At 46.6% G+C, this 18,570-nt stretch overlaps 1 protein-coding gene across 2 annotated transcripts; it reads left to right on the top strand.

Moving 5' to 3' along the window:
* Positions 1-5,337: 5,337 nt before the first annotated feature.
* Positions 5,338-16,827, top strand: TWF1 (twinfilin actin binding protein 1). Of its 2 annotated transcripts, XM_040978918.1 has the most exons (10): positions 5,338-5,426; positions 6,000-6,077; positions 7,699-7,877; positions 8,846-8,941; positions 11,006-11,110; positions 11,847-11,867; positions 13,074-13,199; positions 13,469-13,619; positions 13,780-13,901; positions 14,888-16,827. In XM_040978918.1, the coding sequence occupies exons 1-10, from the start codon at positions 5,402-5,404 to the stop codon at positions 15,056-15,058; spliced, it is 1,074 nt and encodes a 357-aa protein (XP_040834852.1). In that variant the 5' UTR covers positions 5,338-5,401; the 3' UTR covers positions 15,059-16,827. The 2 variants fall into 2 exon arrangements, with proteins under 2 accessions (XP_040834852.1, XP_040834851.1); XM_040978917.1 differs by lacking the exon at positions 11,847-11,867.
* Positions 16,828-18,570: the final 1,743 nt, after the last annotated feature.

Below are 18,570 nucleotides of genomic sequence, written 5' to 3'. Positions count from 1 at the left end.
AACCTTTATCGGCATGACCACTTGATGACTAGGGACCTTTTTATGTCTCCTCTCATTGACTGGCTCTGTCTAGGGTGTGTGGAGGCCCACTTCGGGGAAGCAGGTACCTCAGTTCTAGGGACTGACACTCAGGCCTAGTCCGTCCGAGACCTGGCATGGCTTTAGCTTGGTTCCCTTTGCAGCAAGCATAGCTCTCATTACAGAAGCCAGACTTAGCAGTTAGCTTAACAGTTGATCAGTCAGCATCATTCTACCATCATTTATCCTATGTTCTAATTACCATTACTTATCCACCCCTGCCAAGTGCTATCTCCTAACACCTACATGTTTATTTTAATTACCTTATTACTAATTACTTATTTAATGCTATCCCTTGACCTTAATCCCTATAATCACCTAATGTTATCTTTTAACACTTACATATTTTTGGCATTGGCTTAGCTTTATTTTCTTTATTGCTAGCATTCATTTATTATTGAACTATTTCTTGATACTACTCCTCATTACTATCATGCTAGTATTATTTGTCTATTGCTTAACACACTATTTTCTTAATTCACCTGTCACTCAGCACACTGCAGTACTACTCAGTTCCTATTTCAGTTCCACAGCCCCACAAGATGTCTTACACTGCTTCCCCGGATGCATCTGGAGGAAGCTGGATCAGACATGGGACAGCAGGGGAGGGGCAAGTGGCCCTGCGTGCCAGCACAGCGGCTTAAGGCACTGCCTGCAATAGCAGACCTCTCACATGAGTAGCTGTTCAAGTCACAGTTGCTCCACCTACAACTAGGTCACGGCTATTGTGCCTGGGAAAGCTGTGGAAGACGATCCAAGTGCTTGGATCCCAAATATCCCATGGGAGACTGGATAGAGTTTCAGGCTCCTGGTTTCAGCCTGGCCCTGACAACTGTGCTCATCTGGAGAGTGAGACAGCAGTTGGAAATCCCTCCCTCCCTCCCCTTCTCTCTCTGCAATCATAATAATAATAAATTTAAGAAGCAAAGAAATGTAAAAGCTGGGATGCAAATTGGCATTAAAAATTGGATGCAGTTGTCTCAGGGGGCAGCTTAACCAACTGTCCAGCAACACTGGCCTCAGGGATCCACTTTTTATAGCAGTTTTATTACTTTAAGATTCGTTTATTTTTATTGGAGAGGCATATCAGATTTACAGCAAGAAGGAGATACAAAGATCTTCCATCCACTGGTTCACTCCCCAAACGGCCATGATGGCCAGAGCTGAGCTGTCCGAAGCCAAGAGTGCAGTGTAGAAAGGCGCACGGCAGTTGTAGCAGGAGGTGCTGCCGCACAGTCAACAAAGGAAGGAAGCTGGGGTGAGGTGGGAGCAAGCTGCCGCCAGGTCCCTGGTCCTGGTCCCGCCGAGCCCACGTGGCTAGGGCTCTGTCTTTGGGAGAGGTAAGAGCACACACTCAGGCCACAGGGGAACAGGACCAGACAGCACCCAGGGCTGAGAGGGCACAGCACACACCAGAGGGCAGACACTGCTGCCCACAGCTGTGCGCGGCTGCCCCACAAACCCGGACCCAAGACACTGTAAGATGCTGAACACCTTCCAAAGTCTTATGTAAGCCTAACCTGAAGACAAGTCAATCTTGAAGGAAACAGTGAAATCCCGAAATACACATAGCTCATGTTTTCAGCTACTTTAGAAGTGAATTCCCCCATAGTTAAAAAATGCTTTTCACACACAAAGATCTAGTCTAAGCAGATCTGACAAACACATGTTAATCTGCTTTGGACAAGTGACAGTGCTCGGACGGAGGCGGGTCAGCCTCTCTGGAGAGGTTCTAGGAAACACTGGACACTTGTGGAAGGAAGAGTCTTTTCCCAGAATTGCTCCTTATTTACAAAACACACCAGGCTTCTAGCCATGGAAACTGGAAGCAGCAAGTTGTTTGTGTAGGGTATAAAACAAGTGTATAAAACAAGTGGGAGTCTGAACTGGAGAGTCACGGTCATTCAGGGTCATCTTCCTTCCAATGCTGTCTCTCTGGCCCACTGATATCCCAACCCTTTCCCCGCCCTCCCCCTTGCCCACTGCTGTCTCCCCATCCATTGGTGCCTCCCCTGTCCACTGCTACCTCCCTGCCCACTGCTGTTTCCCATCCACTGCCATCTCCCCATCCATTGGTGCCTCCCCCACTCACTGCAGCCTCCCTGCCCACTGCTGTTTCCCCATCCATTGGTGCCTCCCCTGCCCACTGCCACCTCCCCTACCCACTGCTGTTTCCCGTCCACTGTCCACTGCTGTCTACTCCCATCCTAATGCATGGTTTCTGTCGCCAAGGCTGCCTCAGGTACAGTGCAATGTCTGGGACTCCACCCAAGGGGAAACTGGAGGAAGTGGGAAGAGAGTCAAGCAGGGTTCTCAGCAGTTCCCCAGCTCCATTTTGGGGGACCTTCTGAAAAGGCTCACCCAACTGTTGGATCCCACTGGGTGGAACATGATCACATGTCCGCACTTAGTTGGAAGGAAGAAGAGGTCGTCTTTGACCTGAGCTTTTTAACACCAAAGAAAAATCGGAGTTCTCCTGTTAGGAAGAATACGGGGCAGCACGGTGGCATCCCTGGCCTGCAGCACTGGCATCTGTATTAGCACAGGTCCGTCCTGGCTGCTCCACTTCCCATCCAGCTCCTTGCTTTGGGAAAGCAGCAGAGGACGGCAAACATCTCGGGAGACACAGAAGAAGCTCCTGGCTTCAGAATGGTTCAGCTGTGGCCACTGAAGCTACTGGGGTAGTTAACCATCAACTGAAAGTCTGCCTTTTATTTGAATAAAATTCTTTTTAATAGCAAGACCATTGTGTAGTTAACTGTCTTTCTCACCAAAAATGATTACTGAAGTATTTATGAATGCATGTGATCTGAGCATAGTATTTTAACGGGTTTTGAACAGTCCTTTTCCGAGGTTCACTGTCCTACTGTTTCCATTATCAGCATTCAAAATCTTCAACATCAAGCAGAGGTTAACCCGTGCCGGATCACAAACACTAGCAGGTTACAGCTTTCAGCGTGTTCCAAACAGAAGCTCGGGGTGGAGGTAAGACCTACAACCCTCCCATGACTTCCCTGGGAATCCTGGCCCCTACCCCACCAATTTCTTCTTACTAATGATTTCCTCGTTTATTTTTAAAAGTAAAACAGCAAACCAAACCCTGCCCTACCAAGCACAGGTGACAGCTTCATTGGCACTGCCTGCCAACAAAACTGCAGACTCCAGTCCAAGTCCTTCAGCTGTGGAGAGGCTGCAGTTGCCTCTGTTGTGACAACAAAAGGCTCAGAGGCCATGGACATGGACTCCGTTTTGGGCAGCGTCTTTCAGAGCTTTTTTTTTTTTAAGTGTTGGCAATAATCAGAGAAAAGACAGAGTCATAGGAAGGCACAACATGTCAGACAGTTTGCAAGTCTGGCCATCAGACCACCCTACCACACATGAGATGTGTGAAGCGAAGGAGAGGGAAGGAGAGAGGAAGGAGAGAGAGAAATCCCAACTCAGGTACTTCTACAACCTGCACCGCAAGTTCCACCACAAATAACAGATCAAACTGTTGTTTAGTTCTGTTTTGCACTGTGATTTCCATTTGCACCCGTATCAACAATTCTTTTGAACTAAATCGCTCCATTTCGTTCATGACACAGTACCTATCATGTATCAAGATTCAGTCCAGATTCCACAGGGAGAATAATAAAGAGCTTGTGTGATGGCAGTGACCTTTCCCCCAGGCTCTTTGTCCTGTTCCCTTAGTGACTCACTCATTCAAGCACCAGAGTCCTGTGAAAATGAAAGGATCTTCTGTCAAAAAATCCCATTTTGTTAGAAGTTTTAGAAGTGTTGCCACTGTTTTATTTGTGGATTGCTGGAGATACAATTACTTGCATATAATAAGTTCATTTTAGTTAAAGTATGTTGCTTAATTATCTGGTCTTTTATGATTGAATTCTTTCTCATTTTACACTTCATAAATCTAAGGCTATGTGACACAAAGGTACTTCAAAATACTTAGGGAGAAATGGATTTTTTTGGTGGGGGGGTAGGCAGCATTGCGGTTCAACAGGCTAATCTTCTACCTCCAAGCACCAACACCCCAAACTGACACCTATTGGCGTCCTGCCTGCTCCACTTCCCATCCAGCTTCCTGTTTATGGCCTGGGAAAACAGTAGTGGCTGGCCCAGATCCTTGGCACTCTGCACCCAAGCGGGAGACCCAGAAGAAGCTCTGGGTTCTTGGCTTTGGATGAGCTCAGCTCTGGCCAATGTGGCCATTTGGGGAGTGGAATATGGCTCCCCGGTCCACAGGTTCCAGCTCTTTCAGATGTAAAGACATAGCTGGACACTGCTGCAGCCTGTGCCACAGTGCACCCCGTATCCTGGGGGGCCCAGCTCCTACGCGCACTCCATGGCCTGGGGGCCCCAGCTTCTGCGTGCACCCCGTATCCTGCGGGGCCCAGCTCCTACGCGCACTCCGTGGCCTGGGGGGCCCAGCTCCTGCGTGCACACTGTATCCTGCGGGGTCCAGCTCCTGCGTGCACCCTGTATCCTGCGGGGCCCAGCTCCTGCGTGCACCCCGTATACTGCGGGACCCAGCTCCTGCGTGCACCCTGTATCCTGCGGGACCCAGCTCCTGCGTGCACCCTGTATCCTGCGGGACCCAGCTCCTGCACCCCGGCTCTCCGGGGGTCGCGCCTGCCCGGCACGCCGACACCCGCCAGGGAGCATTCTCGGCCCCTGGACACCTGCACAGCCCCGAGAAGCCGTAGACCGCTGACTGCCCAACCTGAGGCGTCGCCCGGCACTGGGCTGCGTAAAGCACTACTGCAGACGCCGTATTCGCAGGGTGGCTTTATTTTTTGTTAACGGAAACTTCTACGGTTTGGCTGATCCACCCCCCACCCCTCACCACCAAAAAACACCTCTCTCTCTTACTGGACTGCCATTGTGTACCTCTGTCAGACCAAGGGCCTAATAAAAACCAAGAATTTCTCTTAGGAAATGGTCGCAACGCATGGTAAAAATGACTAAAATTACCTTTCGGAAATTAATTCTAGACCCTATCTGCTGTGACCGGACGAATTTAAGCAAGTGAGTTGTGAATACTGTCCCGATGAAGAGAATATTACACTGGGGCTCGGTTTGAGCTAGACGGGAGCCAGCGGCGTCGCCAGCTCCTTCACAGAGCAGGGAGGCCGCGCGTCGCGAGCTGATGACGCGCCAAGGGCGCTCGAGGCGGCCCTGCGCGGCCGGTCGCCGAGGGATGACGCGCGGGCGCCGGAGGATGACGGGCGCGAGGCGGGGCGGACGCGCGGCCGCCGCTTCCTGGGGCCGCCGGCCGGGGCGCTGGCCGCACTCGACGCCGGACCGGGATCCCGCCGCCGCCGCCATGTCCCACCAGACGGGCATCCAAGGTAACGGGCCCGGGGCGGGCGGGGCTGGCGGGTGGCGCTGGCCGCTGCCCAGGCGGACCCCTGGGCGTGGGCTCCCGCGGCTCAGCCTTGACGTGGACACTGGACGACCTGAGCCGCGGTGCCCCCCGAGGCTGCACCTGCCCGCGGCTCTGGCCGCGAAAACTGTCGCCAGGAGCTTAAGATGGCATGCGTTAGACTGGCTTTGCTTTTCATGAAAAAATACAGACAAGGAGCCGTTGAAGGAAGTGTCTTTGTAAAAAGCTTGAACCTGAAGTTTGTGACAGTTCTCAACCCTACAAGTTGCTTTTCCAAGTTAGGATGTGGCCATTACTGGACTTGCTCACTCCCGTGTTGTTCTGCTACAGATTTTCCCAGCTAAAGCGGATGCGAGTGGATCCACTTTGGCACTTCGTGCTGTTGCTAGTCCTTGGCCGTGTCCAGGGTCCACTGTGAGCTCCTTTTATGATGCTCATAAGCAGATGTTACATATCCCAACTTTTTCCTTTGTGCTCATTTTTAGGTAGCCAGATATGAAACAGTACGGTTACTTTGTTGTTTCTGTCTTTTCCACAGCAAGTGAGGATGTTAAAGAGATGTTTGCCAGAGCCAGAAATGGCAAGTACAGACTTCTGAAGATCTCTATTGAGAATGGTGAGTTGAGCCGCTGGCTCGGCGGGTGTCCCATATTGGAGTGAGGCGGGGTCGGCCTGTGAGCCGCAACCTGAATCCATCAGTGGCTGACTAACAAGAACACAAAGGCGTTTTTGGTGTGGTGTCTCCCTCTTTGTAACTCAGTTTCAACACCACAGTCTGATATCCATGCGCCCTGCTTTCCACTCAGAAAAAGTAGACAGGTGATTATCAGACACACAAACAAAAAAAACCCACACATCAGAAAACTAAGTCATTTGTGAATTCTTTTTCAGTTAAAAAAAAAAGTTTTGAACAGATGTTTGTTAGAAACACAGAACCCCTCACCCCTCCCATCCCAGCTGTAGCCCGTGCCCCAGAAATGAGGAGGGTGGCACAGCATGGATGTGACTTGATTCTCTGAAAACAGTGCTGTCGCAGGAGACAGGTTCACTGGAAGGCCGGCTTCCTCAGGTAGGCCTGCAGTGGAGCGATCACATTGTTGCTACTTGATCACAAATCTCAGTGCTTAAGTGCTCCATAAGTGCTCCATCGCTCCAACTTCTTAAATACTGTGAAATATTTTGGGGGGCATGTAACTTCTTTCTAAAGCCGGAAGTAAATCTGTTTTCCTTTTTTTTTTCCCAATGCAAGAATAATTTGTGAAATAGGCAGTTGTCCTGTGCAGTGTTCACTTAGCAGCAGCATGGTTTAGAAACATTAAGGTAGAACAAAAACCCAGCGTCAGTTCTCAAGTGACTGAGTAACACCAGCAGAAAAATGGGGGTTTCCCTGGTGCTCTGTGAAGTAGGAAAACACAGCTTGCACTGAAGAATTATTTTCTGGTTTTACTTTTTGTTTCGAGGAAAATTACTAAAATCAGCAGGTTCCAAAGAAGAAAATAATGGACAAATGCTCACATCTACCTTTGATAACATCTTGTGTTTCTGATTCAGTCCCACATGCCGCTCCGTTTGCTCTGAGATGACAGGCGTTCTGTTTGTGCAGTCCCCTTTCTGCCTGACTCCCCGCATAGCTGTCGCCAGCGCTTTGAGCCTCTGACTGAGCCTTCTGTTCCTCTTAGCCTGTAATTGGCTTTACTGGAGCGCTGCCTAGTTGTTCAGCGCATGCTGTGTGTCCACAGGGTTCCCGGTGAGTGCTCAGGCAGTGCCCGTGCTTGCGGCGTGGGCTGCAGAGCACAGCCTCGCACGGACCCCCATTTGTGCAGCCCACAGCGAGGGCACACGCTTCCTGGCATAAGATCAAGCCGGAGCAAACCGTCTTCCTATTTGTTCTGTGTTGATATCAGATCTGACTAGCACTGAAATTAAGTGTAGTTGGTTGCTTATTCATAGTGCAGACATTTTGGAAAATAGAAATGTAACCATTCAGCTCAACTACTAGGTTGTTTTTATGTCTCCCTTTCTTGGGCTGTATATTAAACACCTTAATCTTCCCATTGTTAGAATTTTTATGTCTGTTTTAATAATACTTTATATTGTAACTATTTTATTACCACTTTGCTTTCCAGTTTTGATGTAGCAGGAGTTAGGAAATAAGTATACTAATTAATTCTCAGTGCTTGTCACACTCCACTTCAAGCTTCAAGTGTTTGCATATCTTGAACAATTGTTTTCCACAGAGCAGCTTGTGATCGGCTCGTCTCGCCAGCCTTCAGACTCCTGGGATGAGGACTATGACCCGTTTGTCCTGCCCCTGTTGGAGGACAAGCAGCCGTGCTACATTCTCTTCAGGTTAGACTCCCAGAATGCCCAGGGATATGAGTGGGTATTCATCGCGTGGTCTCCAGATCATTCGCATGTAAGTAATTGCAGGTTGGTGTGACTGTTCGGTGCTGGAAGGACGTCTTGCTGAGTAGTGGCAGGCCAGAGAGATGCTCGTAGGGAAATGCTGTGTTCCTTATGTGAAGTCGCCATCATGCACTGACCTCGCCTTGCCCTTGAACTCAAGAGAACTATCGTTTCCCTAAAACTTTTCATGTTACTATCTGTGGCATATTGATCAACGAGAGGCCTCTGAAGCAGGAACCGCTCTGTCCTGAGACAGAATGAATTCTGAGGACTGATGGAGCGTTGTAGTAAACTTTGTTAGAACACTCAGTGAGGGCTGTGGCTAATCAGTGGACTGCGGGCCAGGGGAAGATGTGACCCCGCACACAGAGATGTTCCTCTGTGGCAGCTGTACTGTGTGAGGAACACACAGAGGGAGCAGTGCTTTAACGGTGCGTGGTCGTGCCCTTAGAGATGATCTAAATGCCGCCCTTCAAAGATTATACCCACACACCCCATCTGAAATACCGGATTGGATTATGTCTGTGATTGGGTAGTTGTTGGCATGTGTCCTCCAGGCTGGTGTGTGCGTGGCTGTTACACTTCCCTCACGGAATGGTATACTAGTAAGCCAGGGGTATTTCATGTCTAGTAACCTAATTAGCAATATCTGATCCAGCTTTGAGTAAAATGTTACCAGCAAGGTTACTTCATTTAAGTGTTTTCTCCTATTTTAAGACATTGTTTTAAGTAAAATGCTTTTTTTGAGCCCATTTTATGCTTCTAAAAATGAGGAATTTTAAAAGTTTGTATTTTTTCCATTAAAAAAGTGACATAGATTGATCCCTGCTTTAATAGCCATGGACAGTGCAAAGGTTCCTGTTTTCATGGCTGTTTGCACAGCCATGGGCTTCAGCGTCAGCACAATTGATTTAATGTGCTTTGCATTGTAATTATCTCTCTTCCTGCTTTTATCTTCTGTAACTTCCACCTGAACAGGTTCGTCAAAAAATGTTGTATGCAGCAACAAGAGCAACTCTGAAAAAGGAATTTGGAGGTGGCCACATCAAAGATGAAGTGTTTGGGACAGTGAAGGTACAAAGTTCGGTTTACATGTGGCTATAAACTGTCTGCTATAGCCGGCAGGATTAATGAACTAGAGTGATTAACTCGTAGGGAATGGGTAATTGATATGGAAGTGATATGAATTGATAAAAGATGGATGCTTGCTTGAATCTAAGAGAAAATGTTGTGTTATATGTCAGTAAGTTAACGCTGATGATTGTAAATTTGAATTCATTCATTTGTACCTTTGACATTGAGAATAAGGGTATTAGTGAATATCAGAAGAATCAAGATGACGGAATAGGGTGAGGACACGAGAAATATGGAGAAATATTAGCCAGTGTGAAGCAGAGAGGGCACATTCCAGGAAATAGGAGAGGACAGAACAACAGCAGAGGGGCACCTGGAGACTGACAGACACAGGAAAGCAGCAGACACAATGGTGTGGAGTTGCAGTGACTGATACCCCAGCAGCATTCAGCAATCAGCAGTCGGAACTCCACCAGCAACAAGGGAAGGGACGTTCACCTGGAGCTCAAGAAATGAACCCAAAGAACTGCCCGTTTTCTGGTCTGTTTGATTTGAACAGGTGCAGAGACAGAGGCAGGCCCCAGATGGACAGTGCGGGAACAAGATGGATTTCACAGCCCAGTTTGCCTCCTAGAGCTGAATTAAGCACCATTTCTTTAAGTAGGCAAAGGCTATGGAGCAGGACTGCGCATGCACTGAGCTGGGAGTGAACTTATTTCTGATTCAGTGAATTGCAACAACATGGCATGCTACAGGTTCCAAGACAGGTCCAGGTAGCCCTCAGACCTGATGGCTAACAGATCAAGAACTCTAGTAGTGGCACATCAGGCACCATTTCTTACAGTGTGGCAAAGAATTTAAGACTGCAGGGACAACTGAGCTGCGCATACACTGAGCTGGGAGTGAACTCACTGAGCTCAGAGCATTGCACTGGTCCCATGGGAAAAATAATACCAACGCTGGCATCATACAGGTCAAAATAGGCCTGTGTGGCTCTCAGACCTAACGGCCAACAGGTTCCGGCAAGGTCAGCACCACCTAGCTATTTAGGACAACACCTGATTTTTCCTTAACCTTGAGAACTTTTCAAACCAGAAGTGGGAGAAATGTTGTACAGATAACGGTGCAGCCTCAGCATGGGATCACAGGAGGTGGAGACTAGACAGCCAGGAACTGGGGCTACGGAGACCATGGCAGAAATCTAACATAAGAATCCAGAGCTGGAACTCACTGGAAGGAGTGGCACAATTGGCTGTAAATGAAGAGCCGTGTACCAACAGCAATAAGTAAAATTGAACTGTAGACCTGTGTGTGACACAGCTTAGAAACCTGCCCCGAGGAGAAGAATCTGATAACCAGAAGTACAATGACCAAGAGCAAAAGAAGAGACAAAGGCACAATGAATATTACTGAAGACTCCTCTGCAAAGGATCAAAACCCTATGCCAACCTCAGAGTTAACTTAGAAGACATGGAGAAAATGGGCGAATACAGAATTCAAAACACTTGTTATAAAACTTCTTATTCACAATGAGAATAAGGGGTATTGAAACATACTTATTCTTCTGAAATATTTAAATGTTAAGCACATATATTTATGTATACACATAGAAATTAAGAAAGTTGAAATACTAAGTTTTGTGTGTGTGAAGAGCTTTTCTGATTGAGAAGGTAATGTATTCGAGTGGGTGGAGTATGTAATACAAAATGGGAGTGTGTTCAGTGTTGATGAGGTAACTTTAGGATACTTTTAATATAAGAACATGGCAACTTTTCTGAATGATGATAGAAAAATATGTGAGTCCTTATAATATAGAACTCAGAAAGTGAATGTGAGCTACTGGTAATGGCTGGGCAGCTCCCCCTCAGGTTGCCTTGAGCATGACCGGGTTCGAGTCTGGCTGGCCTCAGCACCGGACTCTGGACAAAGACTTAGAGATGAAGAGCAGGTGTCTTCCCTTAGAAAGTCTGGAAACTTTTAAAGTAGAGTATTAAGGAAGGCTAAGAAGAAATGGTAAAATGACTTCTCTTTTCAGAGAGTAACTGATCATTTTTATACTTACAGGAAGATGTGTCCTTACATGGATATAAGAAATACTTGATATCCCAGTCGTCTCCTGCCCCCCTGACTGCAGCTGAGGAAGAATTACGGCAGATCAAAATCCATGAGGTAAATTAGATCATTTAACTGAAAATGCTGTATTTTTGTTAGGTATGGTATTAACTACAGACACAAAGCTATTGTTTAGGTTAACGCAGTTAAGAAACATGACTGTTTAATATGTTTTTCAGACAAAAGTTAAAAACTAAGATTAAACTACATGTAGGTTTCATAAGTTCCAGTAATGTCTGTCAGACTAGTGAATCTTAAATCTTCCTGTTGGATGTATAGTGGTTAAATTTGTATTTTGAATAGTTTATAAATGGGAAAATTGTGTGTTACGTGTTTAGTGCAAGGAGTATGGCTTGTACGGTTACTGGAGCAGGTTGTATTGCTGTTTCAGAGAGCAGTGGTGGCCTCGATGCAGTAAAATACAGACAATAGAGAGTGTTCAAGGAAACTTGAACACTCATAGGCATGTATGTGAGATTGTTATTTGAGTCCAGCATGTTAGAATTAATAACTTATAGCCATATTAAGATTAGCATATTTTTATCATTTTGGTAGCCATTCTAATTGTATGTTAGAATAACTACTATATTTCTAGTGAGACGAAATAGAAAAGAACAAATGGCTAAAGCAGCTTTAACCAGACAACAGCAGTCGGTCAGGGAAGCTGTTCAGTGCCATCTAATACTACGCTGATCTGTTACTGTGCGCTTGAAGTCTAGTCAGTTGAGGGGAGCTTTGGATAGGATTCTTTGTTTTAACAAGTTTGATAGTTTGTTCTATTCCTTGAAATCAGAACCCAGAGGACTGTATTGGAGTACGCATTTGCATATATTCTATGGTGTTCCCATTATCCAGTACCATTTATGCTGTAGAATCTCCATTCATTTTTTTTTTAATAAGATTTCGATTTGACTTTCAGTCACAACACTGCAGTGACACCCTGCACTAGCTATAATTTATCAAGTGTGAAACTTTAAAGCTTTCTTGAAGTCTCCGCTTTGTAAAACCTGCAGCGCTGCACTCGTAGTAAAGAAAGCTCAGGTCTGGACCTTCTGCAGCGTCTGCCCGGCCACGCGGTGCTGCGTGCGTCTGTGGTGTCTGCTTGGCCACGCTGTGCTGCCTCTGTGGTGTCTGCCTGGCCACACTGTGCTGCGTGCGTCTGTGGTGTCTGCCCGGCCACGCTGTGCTGCGTCTGCAGCGTCTGTGGTGTCTGCCCGACCACACTGTGCTGCGTGCGTCTGTGGTGTCTGCCCGACCACGCTGTGCTGCGTGCATCTGTGGTGTCTGCCTGGCCACGCTGTGCTGCCTCTGTGGTGTCTGCCTGGCCACGCTGTGCTGCGTGCGTCTGTGGTGTCTGTCTGGCCACGCTGCGCTGCGTCTGCAGTGTCTGCCCGGCCATGCTGTGCTGCGTCTGCGGTGTCTGCCCGGCCACGCTGGCCACGCGGTGCTGCGTCTGCGGTGTCTGCCCGGCCACGCTGGCCACGCGGTGCTGCGTCTGCGGTGTCTGCCCGGCCACGCTGGCCACGCGGTGCTGCGTCTGTGGTGTCTGCCCGGCCACATGGTGCTGCGTCTGCGTACACTGTACACCTTGCAGTTCAGTGCATGTTTGTGCTGCCTTTTATGTGCCACGGAACAAAGTAAAGTTGTGTATATGTTGTATGTTATCATTAGTAAAGTTCTAAAAATAACCTGAAGACAGTTGACAGAGGTTATGCAGCTCATTGAGATGTGCCAGATCAGACCCTGGACAAACAGAAGCAGAGTCAGCCTCACCCTGCGCACTGATGCAGACATTTCACTCCCGCATTTCCCTAACGATGCTGCCACGCACACTGAGTGCTGGCACACTGCGGGCACACTGTGGGCAGGGCTGTGGCAGATGGGAGTGCTGGTAAGTGTTTAACAGTAGGCTGGGCGAGAGGTTGGTGCTGTCTCTTACAGAGTCTGATTCTTATGTTTTTGCCATTTCATGCCCCCAAATGCCAAAACTTTGCGAGTGAATTAAATCTGTTATACGTAGGTGCAGACTGACGTGGGCGTGGACACCAAGCATCAGACACTGCAGGGAGTAGCGTTTCCTATTTCTCGAGAAGCCTATCAGGCTTTGGAGAAGCTGAACACCAGGCAGCTCAACTATGTGCAGTTGGTAAGGGGTGGGCACGGTTGTTGCAGTGTGGCCGTCAGTAAGGGGTGGGCACGGTTGTTGCAGTGTGGCTGATCTGGTCATTTAGGGTCATTTAGGGCATAATCGGATTAAAAAGTATGATTTGTTTCCTGATCTAATTACAAAAGCAAGAAATGTTCATGATAAGAAAGTCGATCCCAAACTAGTCCTCTTGTCTCCTAGTTTTTCAATTATGGAATTTTAACTTAATTTGTGCCTGTGTCTTAATGTATTTTGTTTCTTGTTGTCAGGAAATAGATATAAAAAATGAAATTATAGTTTTGGCCAACACAACAAATACAGAACTAAAAGATTTGCCAAAGAGGATTCCCAAGGACTCAGCGCGCTACCATTTCTTCCTGTATAAACATTCTCACGAAGGAGACTATCTCGAGTCCATCGGTAAGATCCTTGTGGAGCAGGTTGCCTCCAGTTTGCCTGTTGATATTTCTACGGTATCTTCTTACTTCTTGCCCAGGACAGTTAATTGTACTTTCATGGGATCTGTGTACCTGGTTTAGTTGATATGCTGCTAATTGTATGTTGTTATTTTAATTTGCAGTTTTTATTTACTCAATGCCTGGATACACATGCAGTATAAGAGAACGGATGCTGTATTCCAGCTGCAAGAGCCCCCTGCTGGAAATTGTAGAAAGACAACTGCAAATGGATGTAATAAGAAAGGTAATTCAGTTTTTGCTAAACTTTTCTTGCATATAGTAGGTGATATACAATTGTGACTTATAAAAATGACAGTAAGCTCTTGAGAACTCCTCACCAGGCTGAGGCTGCTCTGTGAGGACTGCCGTCATTGTAGACATGTGCTCTAATGTGGTAGCCACAAACCACGTGTGACTGCTTACATTGAAAAGTAAACTTAAGTAAACTGTGGGATTCTGCTTCTTGGTCCTGTTGTCAACATTTGGGATGCACCCTGAACACGTGCTGTGTGTGGCTGCTGGGTTGGGGAGTGCAGAGCCCGCTCATCCAGTGCCTCTGTGGCTGTGTCCGTGTGATTGTTGCTGGACCTCTTGGTGACACAGAAGCACTGCTCCATTCGTAACTGTCCATCATGGGACAGTCAGGAGTCTTTGCAGTCAAAATGGAAGGAGGGAATTAACCAACCATTTTCTTAAATTCACTTTCTTATATGCAAATTGACCTAAAATGATGTCCAGACCAAGAATAAACCATCTTTTTAGGGCATGAATCCTGTCCACCTCTTAAGATCTTAAGAATCACTTCAGCCTGCATGTAGCACCTCCTGTGGGAAGGAGGCCAGTTATTTTTAACCCTTTAAAATGTGAGTCATCTGACTTGGGCTGGAGGTGCCCGGGATCCTGCGCTGTGTGGTGGAGGGCCTAAGTGAAGCTTCTGAAATCTTTACATGTGGTGCACCAAAGCAAAAGCAACAGGAGAATGCAACAATAGCTTCTCTGTGTGCACGTGGCTTACACTGAAACAGGAAAACTCAAGTGGTAATAGTTGGGCCAGTTTGAAAGCACTTGGCCTTCTCCCTTGCCTGCCAGGAAAGATGCGGTGCCTGTGGGCACAGAGCTCAGCTTCCAGAATGGGGGCCTGTGCTTGCCTGAGAACTGGTTCATTGCTGCTGTCGGGTGTGGGGTGGGGATCTTTGATATGATCTTACACCACCCATCTCATTCTTCCAGATGGAAATAGACAATGGGGACGAGCTGACTGCGGACTTCCTGTATGAAGAAGTGCACCCCAAGCAGCACGCGCACAAGCAGAGTTTTCCAAAGCCAAAAGGTCCTGCAGGAAAAAGAGGCATCCGAAGACTGATTCGGGGTCCAGCTGAAACGGAAGCCACCGCTGATTAAAAATTGTTGCATTAAACATTGCAATACTAGTTTTTTGAAAGTCCAGCATTTAGTACAGGAGAACTGAAATCATTCCATGTTGCTATATAGTAGGGGGAAATTATACTTTTTGAAAAATGGCACTTTTCACTTTGGTGTGTTTTTAAAATCAATGTTATAGAAGACTCATGATTTCTATTTTTGAGTTCAGATTAGAAAAGGGTTCAACATGGTAATGTTTGATTTTGTCACATTGTTTTCAATGAGTGTTGATTCCACAGTTTCACATAATTCTTAGTTTATGGAATTGGGCCAGCTCCAGAGAAGTCTAATGTGTTAACATAAGGCATAGTTCTTACCAGCCTTTCATGCATCACTGAAGCAAGAGCGAGCTGCCTAGCGCACACTCCCTGGCTGGATGGCTTCACAGCCTGGGCTCCAGGCCGTGTGGTCAGGCTGGTGTCGTGCCCGAGGCTGTGGGGACGGAGTCCCTTCTTCCTCACTTTTTTTTTTAATGGCATGAACCTTCAGATCGGCTCACTCAAACTTAAGGGTACCAGGCTGTACTCTTTTCTGCAGGATTTCTGAAGATCTTAGGAAATTCTGGTGCTTCAAAAATTTTCATTTCCAAAGTCATTTCATTGAGTGCTGTGAGGCCAGATATGTATGTTCAGGTTGAAATTTAAATAGCTTTCTACAAGAAAGCAAACTAAATTTAAAAAAATAATGAAAATGTTAAAATATTAAGATTGTTGGGTTTCCATATGGAAAATCTGTTTTTGTAAAAAAAATGTCTTGAATTCCCTCTTTATTTAAAGACGTGTTCTTTCGAGGAAATACTCAGATTTAAAATTGTTCTAAAGTCCTACTGCTCATTAGCCTCACAGATCCACACCAGTCTTAGGAATGCTCTCAGTGAATACACTATCTCAGAATACACTCAAGTGTTTGCTAAAGCTTTGCATTTTTGGTTATAAACTAGAAAGATTGTGAGCCTCATCTTTGATACTTGAAGTCCAGGGGGCGTGAGCACTTGCTGGGAGCCTGTGTAACTGCTGCAGAGCCAGGGCGGTGAGGCGGCTTGAGTCACCTGTGGGCAGCCAGGGCTTGGACTTGATTTTGATCTAAACTTGATGCTGCAAAAACAAGTATCAGAAATGCACATTTCATACTGCGAAATATGATGCACTCATTTCTAAACCTTACTGTCTAAGGTAATATATGCACCTTTCAGAAATTCAGTGTGCGATGAAGCATATTAGAATAATTATGGGTTGATAGATTATTTTATTAGCATTAAGAGTGTGTGGGGTTTTTGTTTACAGATAATCAGACTAGTAATTGACTCTAGCATTGCACTTGTTTGCTGCAGGTAGCCTTTAAGTTGCTCCGTGGGTGCCCACACTGGCACTCACACACAGTCATGTTAGGAAAGGAGAAGCTGTGTCGTCAGTCCAGCAACTGAGGCCGGAAGCCTGTGGCTGGCTGACCGACTAAACCCATGAATGTTTTCTGGACCATCCATGTGCAATTGTACTTTAGATTCCCACTACACTACGTCAAAGTAATGGACATTCCAGAATATAGATGTGATTATATAATCTTAAGTATTATGACACCAATGATTGCTAAAAGCAGTGAGTATAACTCATTGTTTACAGTCTGTTTTCGGTGGCACTAGACGGAGAATAACATTCCCAGTACTAAGTTTATAGCAGTGGAGAGTTAAATGCCTTCTGTGGATGTTTTATAAGTGCTTTTTATATCACAATAAAAATTTTCCTGTTTAAGTTGTGTATAATTGTTTTTTATTCCTCTAACTTTAAAAAATAGTTGGATAATTTTGCATAATTGAATACTTGGTTAAAAGTTAGAAATCCTATTTATCTGTTCATTTATTAAGTAACCTGCTTTTATGTCCAGAAGATTTTAATTGTCCTGAAACCTAGTAAGGTCGTTTATAACTAAGAATGCAGCGATGATGAAACTGCCACGGGCTGCGCTAACTGTAAGCCTCACCGCTCTCTGACACTGCGCACCGGAGACCCTTGCTGTTCGTCTGTCCGAAAAACACTGGCTGCATTCCTACTGTGCGCCCCTCAGTACCTTATGGAATAGAGGTACATTATGGAATAGAGGCCTTAAGCAGGTTTACACAAGAGGGAGGAATGTCATTAAAAGGAATGACTGGAAACTTGCTGATGTTCTCTAAGGCTCATTTCCTCAGGACCTGAGAAACGGCAGGTTCCACTGGCGGTCTGTGGGCAGACATGCCTGACAGCTTTGCTCTCGGGTATAAACAGTCCTTCCCTCTCTCCTCCCAGTGTAACAGCTCAGCTAAGAAAGTGTGACAAGGTATGTGCAGTGGTTAGGAAGGTGACCATAAAACCCAGTTCTTACCTCCCCAGATCCAGTGGTCCCTGGCTCTCCCTCCAACTTCTCTGTTGTCCTGAAGGGGAGCCTGTGTGACCCGGAGGCTCCTCGCTCACTGGGCGTACCAGCTTGTCGTCTCACTTGATGCTGGTCTGTGCTCAGGTGCCATCCTGGGTTCCCCAAGAATCGCCAGCCAACTGCTGCCTTCCCCCACTTGAATCCTGCCCACAGCACTTAGACGGTCAGGAAACGAAGCTCAGCGGGGCCACCCAAGGTTTGCTTCCCTGCTGAGAATTCAGTGTTGGGGTTAAGTCACATTTCTTATTTTTTCTCTTAACTAAGCTATGTTAGATGACCTGGGCCGTCTCTGTGTGACTAAATCAGGCATTGCAACAACACTAACTTGTAAGCACCAGACCACTGTGGTTTGAGGCAAACATCGTTTCTTGCAATATATGTACAACTGACTAATTTCTTGTTTACATCTGTGGTCAGCTGACAGATTGACTACTAAACACAGCCCATTTCATGTGTTCATTATCGTGCAACCTTAACGAATTTGCTTATTAGCTCCAATGTTTGTTCCCCCTTTTCCCTGCTAGAATTTCCAGGACAACACTGAATGCACAAAGTGAGCACAGACAGCTTTGGTTATGTTGGCTATGCTGGTCCGAAGCCAGGATCCAGGAACCTCTTCCAGGTCTCCCACACGGGTGCAGGGTCCCAAGGCTTTGGGCCATCCTCGACTGTTTTCCCAGGCCACAAGCAGGGAGCTGGATGGGAAGTGGAGCTGCTGGGATTAGAACCGGCGCCCATATGAGATCCCAGCATGTGCAAGACGAGGACTTTAACCACTACGCTATCACGCCGGGCCCTCCTGACTTATTTTTAATTTGGGAATGAGATGTATATAATTTTCCTGTATTTGTGAAATTCCAGAACTTACTTCTGTTATTAATCAGTAGATATGTCTTTCCAATGTGAGAGGATTCTGACATGAGAATACTGGGTTGGGTCACTAGGGGTCCTAAATGTAATCAGATGTTCCCTTACAGGAGGGACACTGAAAGCTGACACAGGGGAACAGGGTGACGTCAGAGGAAAGCACAGACGGAGTGAGTGGCCCGTGGTCAGGATACTCCAGGAAGACGCTGCTCATG

This window comes from Ochotona curzoniae, unplaced genomic scaffold, assembly GCF_017591425.1.
Source record: "Ochotona curzoniae isolate NIBS_2020 unplaced genomic scaffold, NIBS_Ocur_1.0 contig_2927, whole genome shotgun sequence".
Classification (NCBI taxonomy): domain Eukaryota; kingdom Metazoa; phylum Chordata; class Mammalia; order Lagomorpha; family Ochotonidae; genus Ochotona; species Ochotona curzoniae.
The sequence above is the reverse complement of the archived record's forward strand: the minus strand, read 5'-3'. Positions and strand labels throughout refer to the sequence as shown.

What these genes read in the sequence shown, in the direction of transcription:
- TWF1 (XM_040978918.1), top strand. Translation starts at nt 5,402, where the DNA reads ATGTCCCACCAGACGGGCATCCAAG. An exon ending in ACCCAGAGGACTGTATTGGA is followed by an intron (nt 11,868 to 13,073) that starts GTACGCATTTGC and finishes TGTTATACGTAG; the next exon opens with GTGCAGACTGACGTGGGCGT. An exon ending in AGACTATCTCGAGTCCATCG is followed by an intron (nt 13,620 to 13,779) that starts GTAAGATCCTTG and finishes TTTAATTTGCAG; the next exon opens with TTTTTATTTACTCAATGCCT.